Below are 15,046 nucleotides of genomic sequence, written 5' to 3'. Positions count from 1 at the left end.
GTTGATGTGGATAACTTCATCGCATTATTGTATAATGTTTTTGATCTTTCTAATTTTTCTCCTTTGCGAGTTAGAAATTACTTTTGGGAGGGTACATGAACAGGTTTATGTTCCAATATACGGCCTTGCCATGTTTCTGCTTTGAATGCATATGATCTTTGCAATCTTGCAGATACTATTCTGAGATTTAACTGCACAAAATGGCTACAGCTGCAACTCCTGCAACAAACATGGCGATGATCAGGCCTTGCGTATCTTCTTCTCGAATAGTATTTATGTCAAGTGCAGCTGGTTTCAGTACTGAACATGGAGAGGCATCTTGGACTGGGCTTATGAGCTACTCTCGCATCTCATCAAGGCAACCATTTTTCCAGAGCATTTCTTCAGCACCAATGAAATTTAAGAAGGTTGTTACAATGTCTGCAGCAAACGAGGACAGGCCTCTGCCAGGATCGCCTGTTGATTTAAGAGGTCACGCATCTCTTTTATTCCCTTCAGTTTCTAGGGCTGACTGCATAATTTGTTCATTTCAGGGAAAAAAACAAACCTCCCTCAAGCGTGCACAGATCCATCCTTGAGGATATTTACCCACATAAGACTATCCCCGGATTTAACAGGTTCTTCCTCAGAAGGAGAGATGCATAAACAAGAAGAAGGAAAACAACAAAAAGAAAATCCAACAAGTTTTAAGTGTTTCAAGTCAGGTGGTGTTTTGTTTTTTTTGTCTCTAAAAATGCAGGTATATGTATAGGCTTGTAGCCCACAACAGCACAAAAATAAATAAATATGAGAATTAAAGTCTACGACAGTTAAATGATAGAATTAAGGTGTTGTTTTGAAATGGGTTGTCGTGACAACAGTTTTTCAAAAAATAATTGTTAGAAATGTTAAATAGCGTTTATGAAATATATGTACCTGCTAAAATTAATTTCAAGAATTTAAAAAACTGCAATGTTAGTTTAAAGGCCCAAAATAAATTATCATTGAAGATAAAAAATTTAAAAAATATAAGCGTTGTTTTACATGTAACTAAATAATTAAAGATTGTTTTTCGTATGAGCTAACATTACATGGGTAAATCTATCATCTTATCTTTGTTAGTTATTAATTTATATTAAAGTTTATTATATAAATATTAAAATATTTTATTTTTATAATGTGGAATTAGAAACCTATTAATACATATATTCTATGTTCATGATAAAAAAATTATATTTTTTCAATGTAAAATAAAAATATTTTGAAATAATCTCTTAAATTTTATTTTTACAACAATCCCTCATATATTTCAAGAGATTTTTTTTTAATAAGAATATACTTGTTGGATTTCTATCTATTCTAGTATTTTTTGGATTATAAATCAAATTATGGAAAGAATGAGATTTAATGTATATAATTATTTTTTAACTTCTATGAATAAAAAATTCTTATTATAAGTTAGATATTTTACCAATCAAATTATACCTCTATAATTTCTTGTTGTTTGACTCAATCTTACTTTAATAAGTTATGATAGTGCCTAGTTATTTATGAGCGCTATAGAGATTTGCTAGTATCTAATAGAAATGGTCTCACTCCACACTCATATAAGTAATTCTAGTATCTAATAAAAATGGTTCTACTCCACATTCATATAAGTATTTTCATCAAGTATTCATTGCAACTTGAATACTATTTATAAAAAATATAAAATTTATTAAAAACTTTTTAGTTCACGATCTCTTTAATTACAAACTAGTATTATCCTCACATGATAGAAAATGACTTGTTTTATAGTGCTATAGACAACAAATGACTTTGTTATTACTTATATGAATCTAATTCATGGGATGTCTAATCACATATGTTGAGTTACCATCATTTTGATTTCTTTATAACATTAGTCTTATTCCTATTGATATTTTTAATATCAATTTTCTACCAACTAGTTTAGTCAGAGGATCGACCACATTTATTTGTTACTTCACATAATCAATTGAACTAATTCCATCTTTTAGCAGCTGTTTTATAACATTATGTCTTAATTGAATATGTTGATTTTTACCATTGAAGGATTTATTCTTAATAGTGGCTATTGTTATTTGGCAATCATAATGCATTGCTATATAATGTGTCGGCTATACTCTTAATGGAATTTTAGTTAAAAAATTCCGCAACCAACCAATCAGCTTCATTTCCTACTAATTCTAAAGCTATAAATTTTAACTTCATGATAAATTGAGCCCTTAAACTTTGTTTGAATGATTTTTAAGACACTGCATCACCACCATGAATAAAAATATAGTCACTAATGGATTAAATCTCATTTGAATATGAAATTTAGTTAGCATCGATATATCATTCTAATAGAGCAAGAAATCCACTATATAAAATATCATAGTCCATGGTACCTTTCAAATATTTTATCAGTTAAACTGTTATTGCTTAATGCTTATGATTGAAATTTTGTGTATATTTGCGTAATCTACACATAACATATACTATGTTAAGTCAAGTGAAGTTAAATAAAGGTATCGGACTTCTAATAATTTGAGCATGCTCGAGCTAAGCAAACAACTTTACCTTTATGTTTCTTTAATTAAGTATTAGCATTATAAGCAACACTCACAAGTGTCATATTAAAGTGACCAAACTTCTTAAAAAGTTACTCTACATAATGTTCTTGTGTTAGTATTATATCATTGTCTCTCTTTATAATTTTAATACCTAATATTACACTAGTTTAAGAAATGTTTTGTGATATGCATAACATTCATGTTAGTACAAAAAATAAGCATATCATCTATATAGACATATTATCTATATATAAACTAATGATCACATAGTAATTATCAATAGACTTAGTATGCATATATTTATCCATTCTAACTGAAGAAAAACCATCACTCAAAACAACTCCATCAAATTTCTCATGCCAGTATTTAGAAGCTTGCTTTAAGCAATATAATGACTTTATTTTTTTGTTCAGGAACTAAGCAACCTTCAAGTTGTAACATATACATCTCTTCTTCTATATCATTATTTAGAAAAACAGTTTTAATATCCATTTGATGTATATAAAGGTTATAAATTGAAAACTAAAACAATTAAAACTCCAATTAAGAAAATTCTACTTACAGGTAAAAATATATCAAAATAATCCATATTTTGTTTTTAAGTAAAATCCTTTTACAACCAATCTTATTTTGTATTTATCTATATAACCATTAGGAAAATATTTTTTTTTAAAAATCCATTTGCAACCAAAAGGTTTTGCATTTTAGGGCAAATCAATAATCTCTAAAGTTTGATTTTATATAAGCAAATTAATTTAAACTTTAATTGTTTTTTTTTCAAAACTAGAATCAAAAGAAGAGATAGCTTCAAAGAAGGTTACTGAATTTTTATATATCAAATAAGTGATAAATTATTTTCAAATAAAATTTCTTTTCTTTATCTCACACTCGTTTCTTTCTTAATATGAGTTTCATCAATTCTATTATCGTTAATAGATGCATAAAAAATCTTTTCTCTTAATGGATGAATGTGTTTAAGGAATTCTGTAGCTTTTGTTTTAATAATAATATTTTAATCTAGCACATTACTTTTTAATACTAAAAACCTTTATGCAACATTATTTTCAACATAAACAATAACTAATAAACATACAATCATAAGCTTACAAACCTATCATTCTCCTTTTTAGTTCAGGTAATATAACATTGGTTAGACTCCCCCATACTTTTAGATATTTTAAATTAGGATAATAACCACTCTCTAATTTATAAAGTATTATACCAATTTTTTTATAAGGAATTATATTTTGTAAATGATACGTAGATAAAATAGTTTCACTCCATTAATTATGTGTTAAAGAATTAGCTAACATAACATTCATTATTTCTTTTAAAGTTTTATTTTTTTCTTTTAACTATCCTATTAGACTCAAGTGAATAAGATTGAGTAACTTCATGTATTATACCTTTCTTTTCATAATTGTCATTTATAAAAGAAATATTTATCTTTTTATCATATCTAACTCATTTAATTTTTTTATTTTAGTTGATTTTGTTTTATATAATAAAACATGTTATAAGCTTCATCTTTAATTCTAAGCAAAAAAAAATTTGTATATCTTGAAAAATCATATATGTAGGTCACATACTATTTTCTACCTCATCTAGTCATAATTTATTTTAAATCACCCAAGTTTGTGTATATTAAGCTAAGTAATTTAATTTTTCTTTTAAGATATGCATATGTTTTCTTGGTAATTTCAGCCTTAACACATATTTCATATTTATTCATAGATGAAAAGTTTAAATCATAAATTAACCCAAGATAATTCATTTTCTTAAGATAAGATAAAGTAACATATCCTACTTTAGCATGCTATAAATCAATAGACTCAAGCAAATAAGTAGAAAAAATGCATTTGCATTCATTTCATTAGCAACATGGAATATAAAAAGTTCATGGTTACAATATTCTTTCCCCACAAATAATTATTCTTACATTATTCTTAGTCATTACAATCTTATCATATTCAAATGACACTTTTGTTGTTATCTACTTTTGACCCTATAAAAAAATCAAGAAAAAAAAAGATTTAAAATATAAGAGGATATACATGAAGAAAGCGTTAAAGATTATCCAAGTTAGTAGTGAAGGACCAAAATGACAACTTAAAAAGTTAGAGCACAAAAATGTATAAATTTGATAAAATTAGCAGCCCAATTCTAATTGACAAAGGGCCTATTTAGTGAAAATATTTTTATTTGGAGTATAGAAATACAAATCTAGATAGGTAAGGACTTAATAAGAATTCTGGAAGGCTTAATTAATTTTATTGAGGACTTAATTGCAAGAAGAATTGATATTTGAAGTCAATTTAGGCTTTGATTGGAAGAATTTAAAGTTTGAAGGTGAATTTGTAATTTTAAAAAGTTAATTTAATCAAATCAGGAGTTTGATTGCATAAATATTGAAATCTAACTAAGAATTAGGAATTTTATTGAAGAAATTTAAATCCAAGAACAAAACTAAAAGAAGGAGCATGATTGTAGGGGATGAATTTGACCAAATTAGGGGTCAAATTAAAAGAATTAAAAGTTTAATGGTCAATTAATGATTTAAGTACACAAATAAAAAACTAAAGATCAATATAAAATTAATACTATGCTTTGAGATTGATAATTGAGATTGACAAGGATGATATTGCATGAAACTAAGAGTTTGAGAGATAATTACAAATATAATTAAAAGTAATTGAAAAAATAGGGATTAAAATGAAATCTATTAGATTCTAAATTAAAATATCTAATTTCTATGATTTAACCTAGATAATACGTTGTTTAGCCATTATTTTGGCTAATTGAGCATATATTTTAGATGAATAAATATGATATTTTCAACTATTTTTTTAATTATAATGACTATTATTGAGCTGAAAATCATTCCCTTTATAAATATTATCTACTTTTATAGAATGTTTATATCTCATTTCTTTTAATAAATTCAATAATATTTTGGTGTTCCTAATAAACTATCATTAAAAAAAATATTTTTTAATTTGATGTTTTAATTTGGTTTTTTCAATTAATTCTATGTGAGTTTTTTTAGCAAATTCAATTACTCACCTTTGTTCTTTATCAATTAATTTGATGGAAAAGCTTCGCGCTTTAAACTTTAATCAAAAGATATTTGGGTGATTTTGTTTTTATTTTGACAAAGCAGTGGATTAAAAAAAAGTTCCTATCAAAAGAAAAATTATGAAAAATAAACTCACCTTCGATATAAATAACTTATTGTATACTTAATTCCAAAAAAAAGTTTGTACGGATAAAATATCATGATAATTAATTAAAAAACCCAGAAAAATATCTATGAAAGGGACGAAATGCTGAAGGACGTGACAGACCGCACTCCACATGGCTGATGGACGAGCTGACAGGCACAGCCTCACGATCACACCCTCTCTCTTGTTGGCTTGTTGCTCAACAAGCTCACAAGAAGTCTGTCTGGTGAAGTGAGTCACCCGCAGGTATTTTAATCAAACGGTTCAGTAGAGACAAACGCTAAACGCGCCGGTCATAGTCGACCTGTTTCAAAAATTCAAATTATATGGCGAGATTTAATTTATTTGGAGTTAGTTGAAGTTTTCTTGTTTTAAAAATATATTAAAGTAAGATTTATTTTGAATATTAATATATTAAAAAAATTTAAAAATAATTTAAAAATAATTTTTTTTTTAAAATAAAACGTGATATAAAAATAAATAAAAAAAATCCCCTCCATCAGCCACCGATCAGAAAATAGACCGCATCCCCCGAATTCACCCTCTCCCTCCCACAAAAATTACACCCAAAACCACCCCTATCAATCCGCCAGCGATTGCCCACAAAGCTTGAGCTCCCTCGAGGAACGTGTTTCCAAATTTTCTCATCCGAATTTCAAAATCCCTCCAAAACCTTCACCCATTTAGTCGCTATATAAGTCACCCGATCATCACTTCACTGATCATTATTGAAAAAACAAAAAATGAAAGCCTCCCTAAAATTTCGGGAAGAGCAAAACCCTCTTTTTAGAGCCAAAGTGCCTCTAAGCATCATGGGTTTACCATTCCAGTCAGGGATTATAGCCGGTGAATCCAAAGAACTTTCTTTAAATCTCTCTACTTTCTTTGAGTCAGGCCCCTCCGTCAAAATCTCTTATCGTCCTAATGACACCTGGAACCCCTTCTCTCTCGTTATCAAAACCGGAACCGGCCCTTTCGGTTCTCCGGCCTCTAGCTCCATGATTATGAGTGCTGAATTCAATTTGTTGGGTAAAGGTAATAATAATAATAATTTGAACCCTAGCTTCATGCTTCACTTCAAGCCTCAATTTGGGGACTTTTCTATTAAGAAGTCGCAGTCGTCCAGTCATGTCAGTCACGTTACGAGGTCGATTCAAAACGGTGGCGTTTCGTCTGATGATGATGGATCGGTTGAGGTCGTCGAGCCTGCGTCTCCGAATACGACTCCGGCTGTGGTTAATGGCATGTTTTATGGGAAGAGGATTGCGGTTTTGCCTCCTGTGACGGCGAGTGCGGTTGCGGGTGTTTTTTCTGGTCTCGAAGTGGCAGCAAGGACGAAGTTGCCCGTGAGGAGCAGGGCTGTGGTGAATTTCCGGTGGGGAGTTCGGGTCCCGGCTGATATCAAGAGTGGTAGTGGTGAATCAACGGCTGGGATTAATTTCAGGAAGATACCGTTTCTGGTGATGAACAAGGTTGGGATTGAACACGTGGATGGCGGAGATGGGAGGAGTAAGAAAGAGGGGACCACTGGGAAGGTGGGGATGGACTTGGGGAATTCTGACGTGGCAGAGGCGTGTTTGGGTGTGAAAAGTCAATTAGAGGTACTTCAAAGCGAGAATGGGCATCTGAAGAAAGCTGTGGAGGGATTGAGGGAGGAAATTGGTGGAGGGAAATTGTTAATTGGGGAATTGAATTCTGGGAAACTTGAGAGAAATGGAATTAAAAGTGGGAGTAGTGGTTATAAAATTGAAAGGAGAAACAATGAGAAGAAATCAGTAGAGGGAGATGTTAACGAGGAGTTGAAGAAGGCGTTGAAGGGAGCTACCAGTGGTGTTGGTGCTTGAATTTGTTGAAATTACTGGTGAAACTTTAATTTGGTTATGTTAAGATAAGTAATCGAAACTCATTTCGCTTTGGAATGTTGGTTTCTTTCTTGTTTGAAGTATTATTATTATATATCAATTTTGTAAGGTTTGTTTAGGATTTTATGAACTATGTTGTTTTGTGGGTTTCGGTTATTTGTTTGGTTTAGTAATGCAAGATAAAGATGTAAATTGGTTAATACTAATGGGTTAGCATTGATTTGGATACGGAATTTGAAGTCGAGGTTAAATTTTAAATGAATCTGAATTTCAATTACAATAGCAAGGTCTAGCTTTTCTTGTATTTTCACGGGGGTGGAAAATGTTTCAATTTCAGATTTGCAATAGAATCCCAGCGATCAATCAATTCCTTGATCGGCACTTTCAACATTTTTTATTTGAAGAAATGATGAGTTGACTATAATTGTGTGTAATATGTATTGATGATAGAGACAATTACCTAAAATACTTATGTTTGTTTGAGCTTCCCTTGAGCATCTGCTAGTACTTATGAATTTACGGAAGGAAATGATGTTCTGATCAAAAACTGCTGAAGGAAATGAAATGATAGGGTAGAAGCTTTCCATTTCAAAACACTCAGGCTCTTGCTATGAATGATTGGCATTGTTTCCTTCCAAAATTGAAAAACATTTGGGCACTTTGTTTTTGTAGATGCCCTTGATGGTGGTTTATGTGATGACTGTGGAATGTACTAGCCTAGTTTGGGGTTGCCTAAGATGCATTTGTATTTTAATATTGCAATTCAGGGGAACGAGATGTCCTGTGCAATTCGGTTCTTGGCCCTGAATCATTGTGTTAGATTGGTGATCATGTCATTAAAGTTAGGCCTGTTATATAACCATACTCATTCAGTAATTTAACCAAAATGTTATATATCTTATGGTGTGAGTATATCATTTCATTATACATTGGGTGTACCTTGATTTATCTTTCCCACTTGTAAAATCTCTGAACCATCTCTAGGGGAGCTTTGATCTCAATTCGCAAATCTTTCTAGTTAAACAATGTAAATATCACTGGTGTTCCCTTGTAAACTCTTTCAGGATTTCTTTATACTTTTAGTATGGATCTCTTTCTCTTTCTCTTTTTAGATCTTCTGGAGTTTCTTTTGAAAATCCAAAATGACATGGCATTGTGTTGTGCTGTGATCCTCTGCAAAAAAATAAGCCTATGGAAACTTCTTTTCTCCTAAAATTAACAATTCTTTTATCCTGCCACCTAGATGTCTGCCTTCTGCAGCTCATTAACATCAACAAGACCAATAGCTGCCACTCCTTAAAATCATCAGCCTTGCTTTCTATGATCCTTAAACTCCTACATTATCCCTCTTCATTCTCAACTAACACAGCCATTAAGTGTGTTCCAGGTTCTTGTTTCTTTCATTTTTTTTCCTTTTCCCTTGAACAACAACAAAGATTGCAATTGAATCTTGCTTCATTTCAACCCCAGATGGCACAAGTCTTCGAGCCATCTCAAGAAACCACCCAAATCAAAAGCAATGCATAGTGCTGGTGTATCCATACTAAAAGTTGGGAGGGAGCCGGACACTCGTGCATGGAATTGCCTCGAGGTTATCCATCAAAGGCTTCACTGCAATCACTTTTGACATGAGAAGTGTCGGGAGATCAACTGGTGTTTTCTTAATGGTTTTGCTGAAATTCAGATGTCGGCTGTTTGTACTTGGGCCTCTTAAAAGTTTCCAGCAAACAAGATTTTGATGGTAGGTTCTACAGGTATGGTTTTGATCCAATAACTATTGTGTTTGAATTGGTTAAAACCAAAGGAAACATCTTTTTCGATGTTTTATTTGATGTTTCTGTACATGCCTGCATGGGTTCATCACCGATGTTGATGAGTGTTTTGAGATATTTCTGACATTTTTGAAATATGTATTAAGCTGCCAAATTCATGGAGACAAGAATCATATGATAGGGTATTCTAGTCTGATTTAAACCTTCTCAAAAAGTGGTTGGGGACCTATTCTGTCAATTAGTCCTTCAACAAAAGTTCCTGAATCCTTTCCTACACTTTACTTAACATATATTTACAATTTACGAACTTCAAATTGAGCGCTAAGGAATTTTCTTTCTCCCATTTCCTTCCATTTTTTCGTTGGCTGAGATTTACACACACACACACATGTAGGAGCTCCAATTGCGGGCTATGCAGGAATTATTGGTTATGTAAGCATGGATTGCCGTTTGGAGCAGATAAACTGCTCCTATACTGTTTGGGAGGCACCATAAAACAATTATATAGTCGCCCAGACCAAAACTCTTCGTCATGGGCACTAGAGATGGGTTCACGAGCGTGGGACAATTGGAGAACAAGCAAAATCTGCTGTTGGCCGTGTTGAAAGCTCATCTCATTGAGAGAGTAAGTCTCTTTGAAATGGAAGGACCTGCCTTTGATGCTCAGATGGTGGATTTAATTCTGGGTTTTAGCCACTTTGAAATGGAAGGATACCTACTTGTGGTGCTCAGATGGTGGGTTTAATTCTGGGTTTCCTTCACATTATTGAAGGGATCAACAGCTTGACTAGTCAAAACATTTGCATCACTAACTTGTAGAATCAGCAGAAACATAAATATGTCAGCGAGGTATTGAGGATTAAATTCAACAATTACAACAAAATTGCATAAAAAGATGATCCTGCGCTTAAGCATAAACGGAAAACATCATGTTTAGATCCACTGCTTTTCACCTTTACGTGGACATTGATCATCTTTCACTTTGCCTATGTTTTGATTTACAAGATTGGCGCGGTTAGGTTTGATGCCAGAAGGAGAATTCAGGATATAAATGGATTAAGGAGAAGTGAAGAAACACAACCAAATAGGAAAAGCAGTCCCAGTATCATCACGAACAAATTTTCACACTTGACAGTTTCATGTCTTTCACACTATACAGTGGAAAAACATATCTTATTTATTTATTTCTAGTTAATGTATTTATCAACCTTTTGATCTTTGTTAGGGTTTATGAAGTTTGTTTTTCTAGGCATCATTTTTTGTTTCAGTTATGTGAAACGTTGGTGTAAATTGGATTATAGAAGTGGAAGTTCAGTGCGCACAAGTTCAAGCTATCTAGCGTCTGATTCAGTGAGTAATGTTCCTAGTGTGATAGAAACCAATCATGCAAGTGATCCAACGCTTAATAGGCACATTTAACATCTTAACTTGAAAGAGATTATCCTTGGCATAGTTTCATTGCCTGGCTAACAGTTGAAAATTGGGAGGGTTATTAATCCTCTGTGTTCTGGGTAATATGGAGTTTCATTGGGCCAAATCGCACCCGCATAAGAGGACCACTTCTACACTGATCGGAGTAGCTTGGTGCTCTTCATCTAGATGGAAAGAGATTAATAACAGGATTCATTGAAGATGTCATTGTGAAGAACAGTGTGTAGTCTGTTCAGTTAAGGTGCACAGTAAAAAGTTGCTGCGGAAAGAACTTTTAAATCAGAGTCTCATAATACTGGACCTTCTGTGGCTGGTGATCTAATTGTCGGAGTTCTGTTTGTTCTTTCTTTTGTTTGATCATGTAACAAACAGCGACTGTGTAGGGAAGGGCCAGATCCCGCTTCTAGTTACCATCGATGATGAAAGCCTTTCATTCATGGAAAAAAACAGATAATATTCTCGGAATTGTGTCACAACTCACAGGGTATTTTTGTGCATGCATTCCACGTGCACTGGTGAATAGCGACACCAACCTTCCATGAAATTATATGCGACCCCAGCTTGTGGATATCGATTGCACCGTTTCCCTGTTTGAGATTATAACCATGCCCTACAACAAGGCACTTGCAGATAATTTAACTCTGTTTTTAATTTTGGATTACACTGAGTTACTCTTTCCCACCTTACAAATCTCTTAACCCAATGGGTTTTGAGCTCAAACTGCTACAATAACGTTTCGATACTTCAATTAAAAAGAGTTATAAGAGCTTGAATCCTTGAAGTGGATGGACAGTTTGCCCCTTTGCATTGCTGTCTGCAGCATTCATCAACCTTCAGCAGGTTTTTCAAGTGCCCAGCTAGGTTTGATAAGGAGACTTATTAAGCTTTAAGTGGTTAACTCTGTGGCTCCTAGGTGTGCTCGTGATTTAGGAAATCTCAATTCCAGACATGCACCTCTGTCTGGCTATGTGTTCTAAGATTGCCGATTAAACAATGCTCCTCCTCCACTACCGACAGATCTAACGATGGGGCCATACCAGGTAAGAGTGCAGTTACTGTTGATGTAGCTGATGATAAAGGATATGGTTAGGCAATAACAAAACCTGCTGCTGCAGGTGCTCACATTATGGCTGGGCGATGGATGCCTGTATATAAATTCATTTATCTTAACTCCATGTGCTGTTTATGATGCTCAAATTCTGACAGACCACTGTTTCTGATGAGATGCTCTGTTTTTTGTACTGTCTTCGAAAGCAGTTCAGGTCATGGGAAAGTCACTTGGTTTTTTCTACAATGCTTGTAAATATAAAGGTTGGATCGTTGTTCTTTATCTTAATCTCCTTCCTCTTCATTTCGGCTGCTTGGTTTATTTCATGCCATAATTTGCACGAGTGAGGAAGCCAGCATTGGATGCTAGAGGTGAAAATCAATTTGTTCCACGTTTTGTACAGTGATAAATTCATTTCCTTGTCAGTTTGTCGTATATGACGCTGGAAAGCATCGTCTTGTTCTTTTAGTTGCTTCCTATGCAGAATGATGCCAAGGGACCACACATTCAACTGATTATAATTGGTGGCATGTTAAGAAAAAATAATAATAACCCATCTCATTTATAGTATTTACAGTATATGTCCTTAAAGTTGATGAATATTATAAAATGGTAGCAGGTTAATAATTTTTAAAAAATAGATACTATGAATGGGATGGATGGGAGGGCAAGATTTTTAAAACTTAGTTAATCTGATGTAACTTGTATATTCTATATTTTTCTTGTTTTTATATTTGATAATTTATAAATTAAGTACTTATTTTTATTTTGTTTAGAAACATTTTGACTCTAATGTTTTTGTTATGGGGTTTTTTATTAGATTTTTTTAAATAACAAAAAAAATTATTAAACTAAACATTTAGAGTGCTGTGGCATATATAGTTCATGTTATAGGTCTATTATTAAATATAAACCCATAAAAGTTAGTAATATAATCCTAATTTATGAATATAAGTAATATCTATAAAAAATTTAGTCTGGTCCAATAACCAACTCGCTTGGATAAAAAAAAGTGAACTGGTCGGGTTTATAATATATAAAATATCAAAAGTTGGATTGCATATAATTATGAATCCAAACCCAACCTAACTATATCATGAACACCTCTAAATTGTAATTAGTAAGAACTAGTTTTTGTTTTTGTGCTTTGCAGTGGACAATATTTGTTGATAAGTAAAAAATATTTGTCAATAAATAGTAGCATTGTTCATGATGATGAATTCAAAAAACACTAAAAGTTTTAATTGAGTTAATAAGTTTTGTTCTGCTTTGCAACGGACAATGTTTGTTGATAAATAAAAAATGTTTGTCAATAAATAGTAGCATTGTTCATAATGATGAATTCAAAAAACACTGAAAGTTTTAATTGAGTTAATAAGTTTTGTGTCCAACATTTCGATAGAATTTATAGTTTATTAGCTGTTGGACTTGCATTTTGTCACGGGTTATAATTTTTTAAAAACAATTATGTAAGTAGATTATTTCAATGTGTGTTTTTTTAAATAAAAACATTTAAAATGTAAATTGAAAAGCTTATGACAACATCTAATTAAATAAATTGACAACCATCTTTGTATATAAATGAAAAAAATATATATTAACAATAACTAAAAGAGAAATTAGAAAAATTAAGAGATGGATGTAGAATAAGATTTCCCACAGAATGAGACATTTACTTAGTCGTATTTACTAATTTTTTTTATTAAAATTAATAAAAGATAATATAAATAGAAACACATATAAAATTGATTGAATAAAATAAAATAAAAGAATATTTTTAAAAATAAATATTTTTATTTTTAAAAATAAAGCCCATCTATATAAACATAAAACAAAGTAATGTAAAATAATAAAATTAGAAAAGAAAATGAAAAAAATGATGTCGAACCATATTCACTTTTTAAACTTGTGATTCAGGTCATTAGATCAGAAGCACCACAAATAAAAAAACCCATCTAATAAATCAAACAATAAAGGATGAAACTGGAAAAATTAATTACATAAAATGATCTAAAACAAAAAATATATATAATTATAACAACGGGGTGAAAATAAAAATAAAAAATAAATTAGAGAACAACCAAAAAATATTAATTGGAGGCAAAACTTTTATAAAAGGGTCATTAACAAAAATAAAAAATCAAAAGAATATAAACTGAAATTCAAATAAAAAACAAACAGTACAAACATATATTTTTTTAGATAGAAAGAAAAAATACAAAAAAGACATCAGTGACAAACCACCCATCATTTGCCATTACCCATAACATTAGAAGAAACAGGATATAGTGATACTTCCAGCAATATGATGAAAAAACATATTCAGTCACTCGGTTAAATATCACGTGCCACTCAAATAGTGCGGTTGCTACCCACTTACTAGCATGTAATGAGTACATGTCAGCAACTTTTTTGAATAAAATATCAATTTCTTAACATAAAAAATACCAAAATACTTTCTAAAAGTTAGAAAAAAAAAATTTTAAAAAAAATGTGAAAGGATAAAAGCTCCTTTTATATTCATGCCTTGGTTTTTATCTTTTTCTAAGAGTAAAGGTGTCGTTTTACTGCATTTTAAGAATTAAAAAAATAAAAAAGCTCTTGATTAACCATTTTAAATTTTATTGATTTTGGAAGTAAAAAAGTTATTTTATTGTTTAAAGTTTTTTTTAAAAGACAATATACTCTAACAATCTTTTAATGGTCAATAGGCCATTAAAAAATACCAAATTACCCCTAATAATAAAACTTATTTTTTCCATCCACGAATTAAACAATAATTTCACTATTTAGTATTACAGTGAAACATTCACATTCTATAAGGTTTTTATTAATTATATACATAAAAAAAATATTAATTCATGAATTCAATTATATAATATACCAAATCACATGAGTAGTAGCATAAAAAATATTAAATGTTGTACTCACTTTCTTAAGACTTAAACTTTTAAGAAATAATTAATTTTTTAGTGTTGTGAACTCTACTATTTCTTGAAGTTTTCATGAACTTCTTAGAAGTTGCATATCTTTTTTTTTTGTGTATGCTTTCGGAATTAGTTTGAATATGATGGATGCATTGCTTATGAAAGCAAGGTAGGAATTTGTATGCCAGAAAATCATGCAACATGTATAAATTTGAGGTAAATATGACCAA

The 15,046-nt window shown here is 31.2% G+C and overlaps 1 protein-coding gene across 1 annotated transcript; it reads left to right on the top strand.

Moving 5' to 3' along the window:
- The first annotated feature begins 6,283 nt into the window (after window positions 1-6,283).
- Window positions 6,284-7,918, top strand: LOC105111216 (uncharacterized). Its single transcript, XM_011006526.1, has one exon. The coding sequence runs from the start codon at window positions 6,520-6,522 to the stop codon at window positions 7,618-7,620; it is 1,101 nt and encodes a 366-aa protein (XP_011004828.1). The 5' UTR covers window positions 6,284-6,519; the 3' UTR covers window positions 7,621-7,918.
- The last annotated feature ends 7,128 nt before the right edge of the window (window positions 7,919-15,046 follow it).

The sequence above is a fragment of the Populus euphratica genome, unplaced genomic scaffold (assembly GCF_000495115.2).
Source record: "Populus euphratica unplaced genomic scaffold, PopEup_1.0 scaffold285.1, whole genome shotgun sequence".
In the NCBI taxonomy this organism is placed as follows: domain Eukaryota; kingdom Viridiplantae; phylum Streptophyta; class Magnoliopsida; order Malpighiales; family Salicaceae; genus Populus; species Populus euphratica.
Note: the sequence above shows the minus strand (reverse complement) of the source record. Positions and strands in the feature narration are given on the sequence as shown.

Bases quoted from the DNA above. Each gene is read 5' to 3' on its own strand.
- LOC105111216 (XM_011006526.1), top strand. From the start codon at position 6,520: ATGAAAGCCTCCCTAAAATTTCGGGAAGAGCAAAACCCTCTTTTTAGA.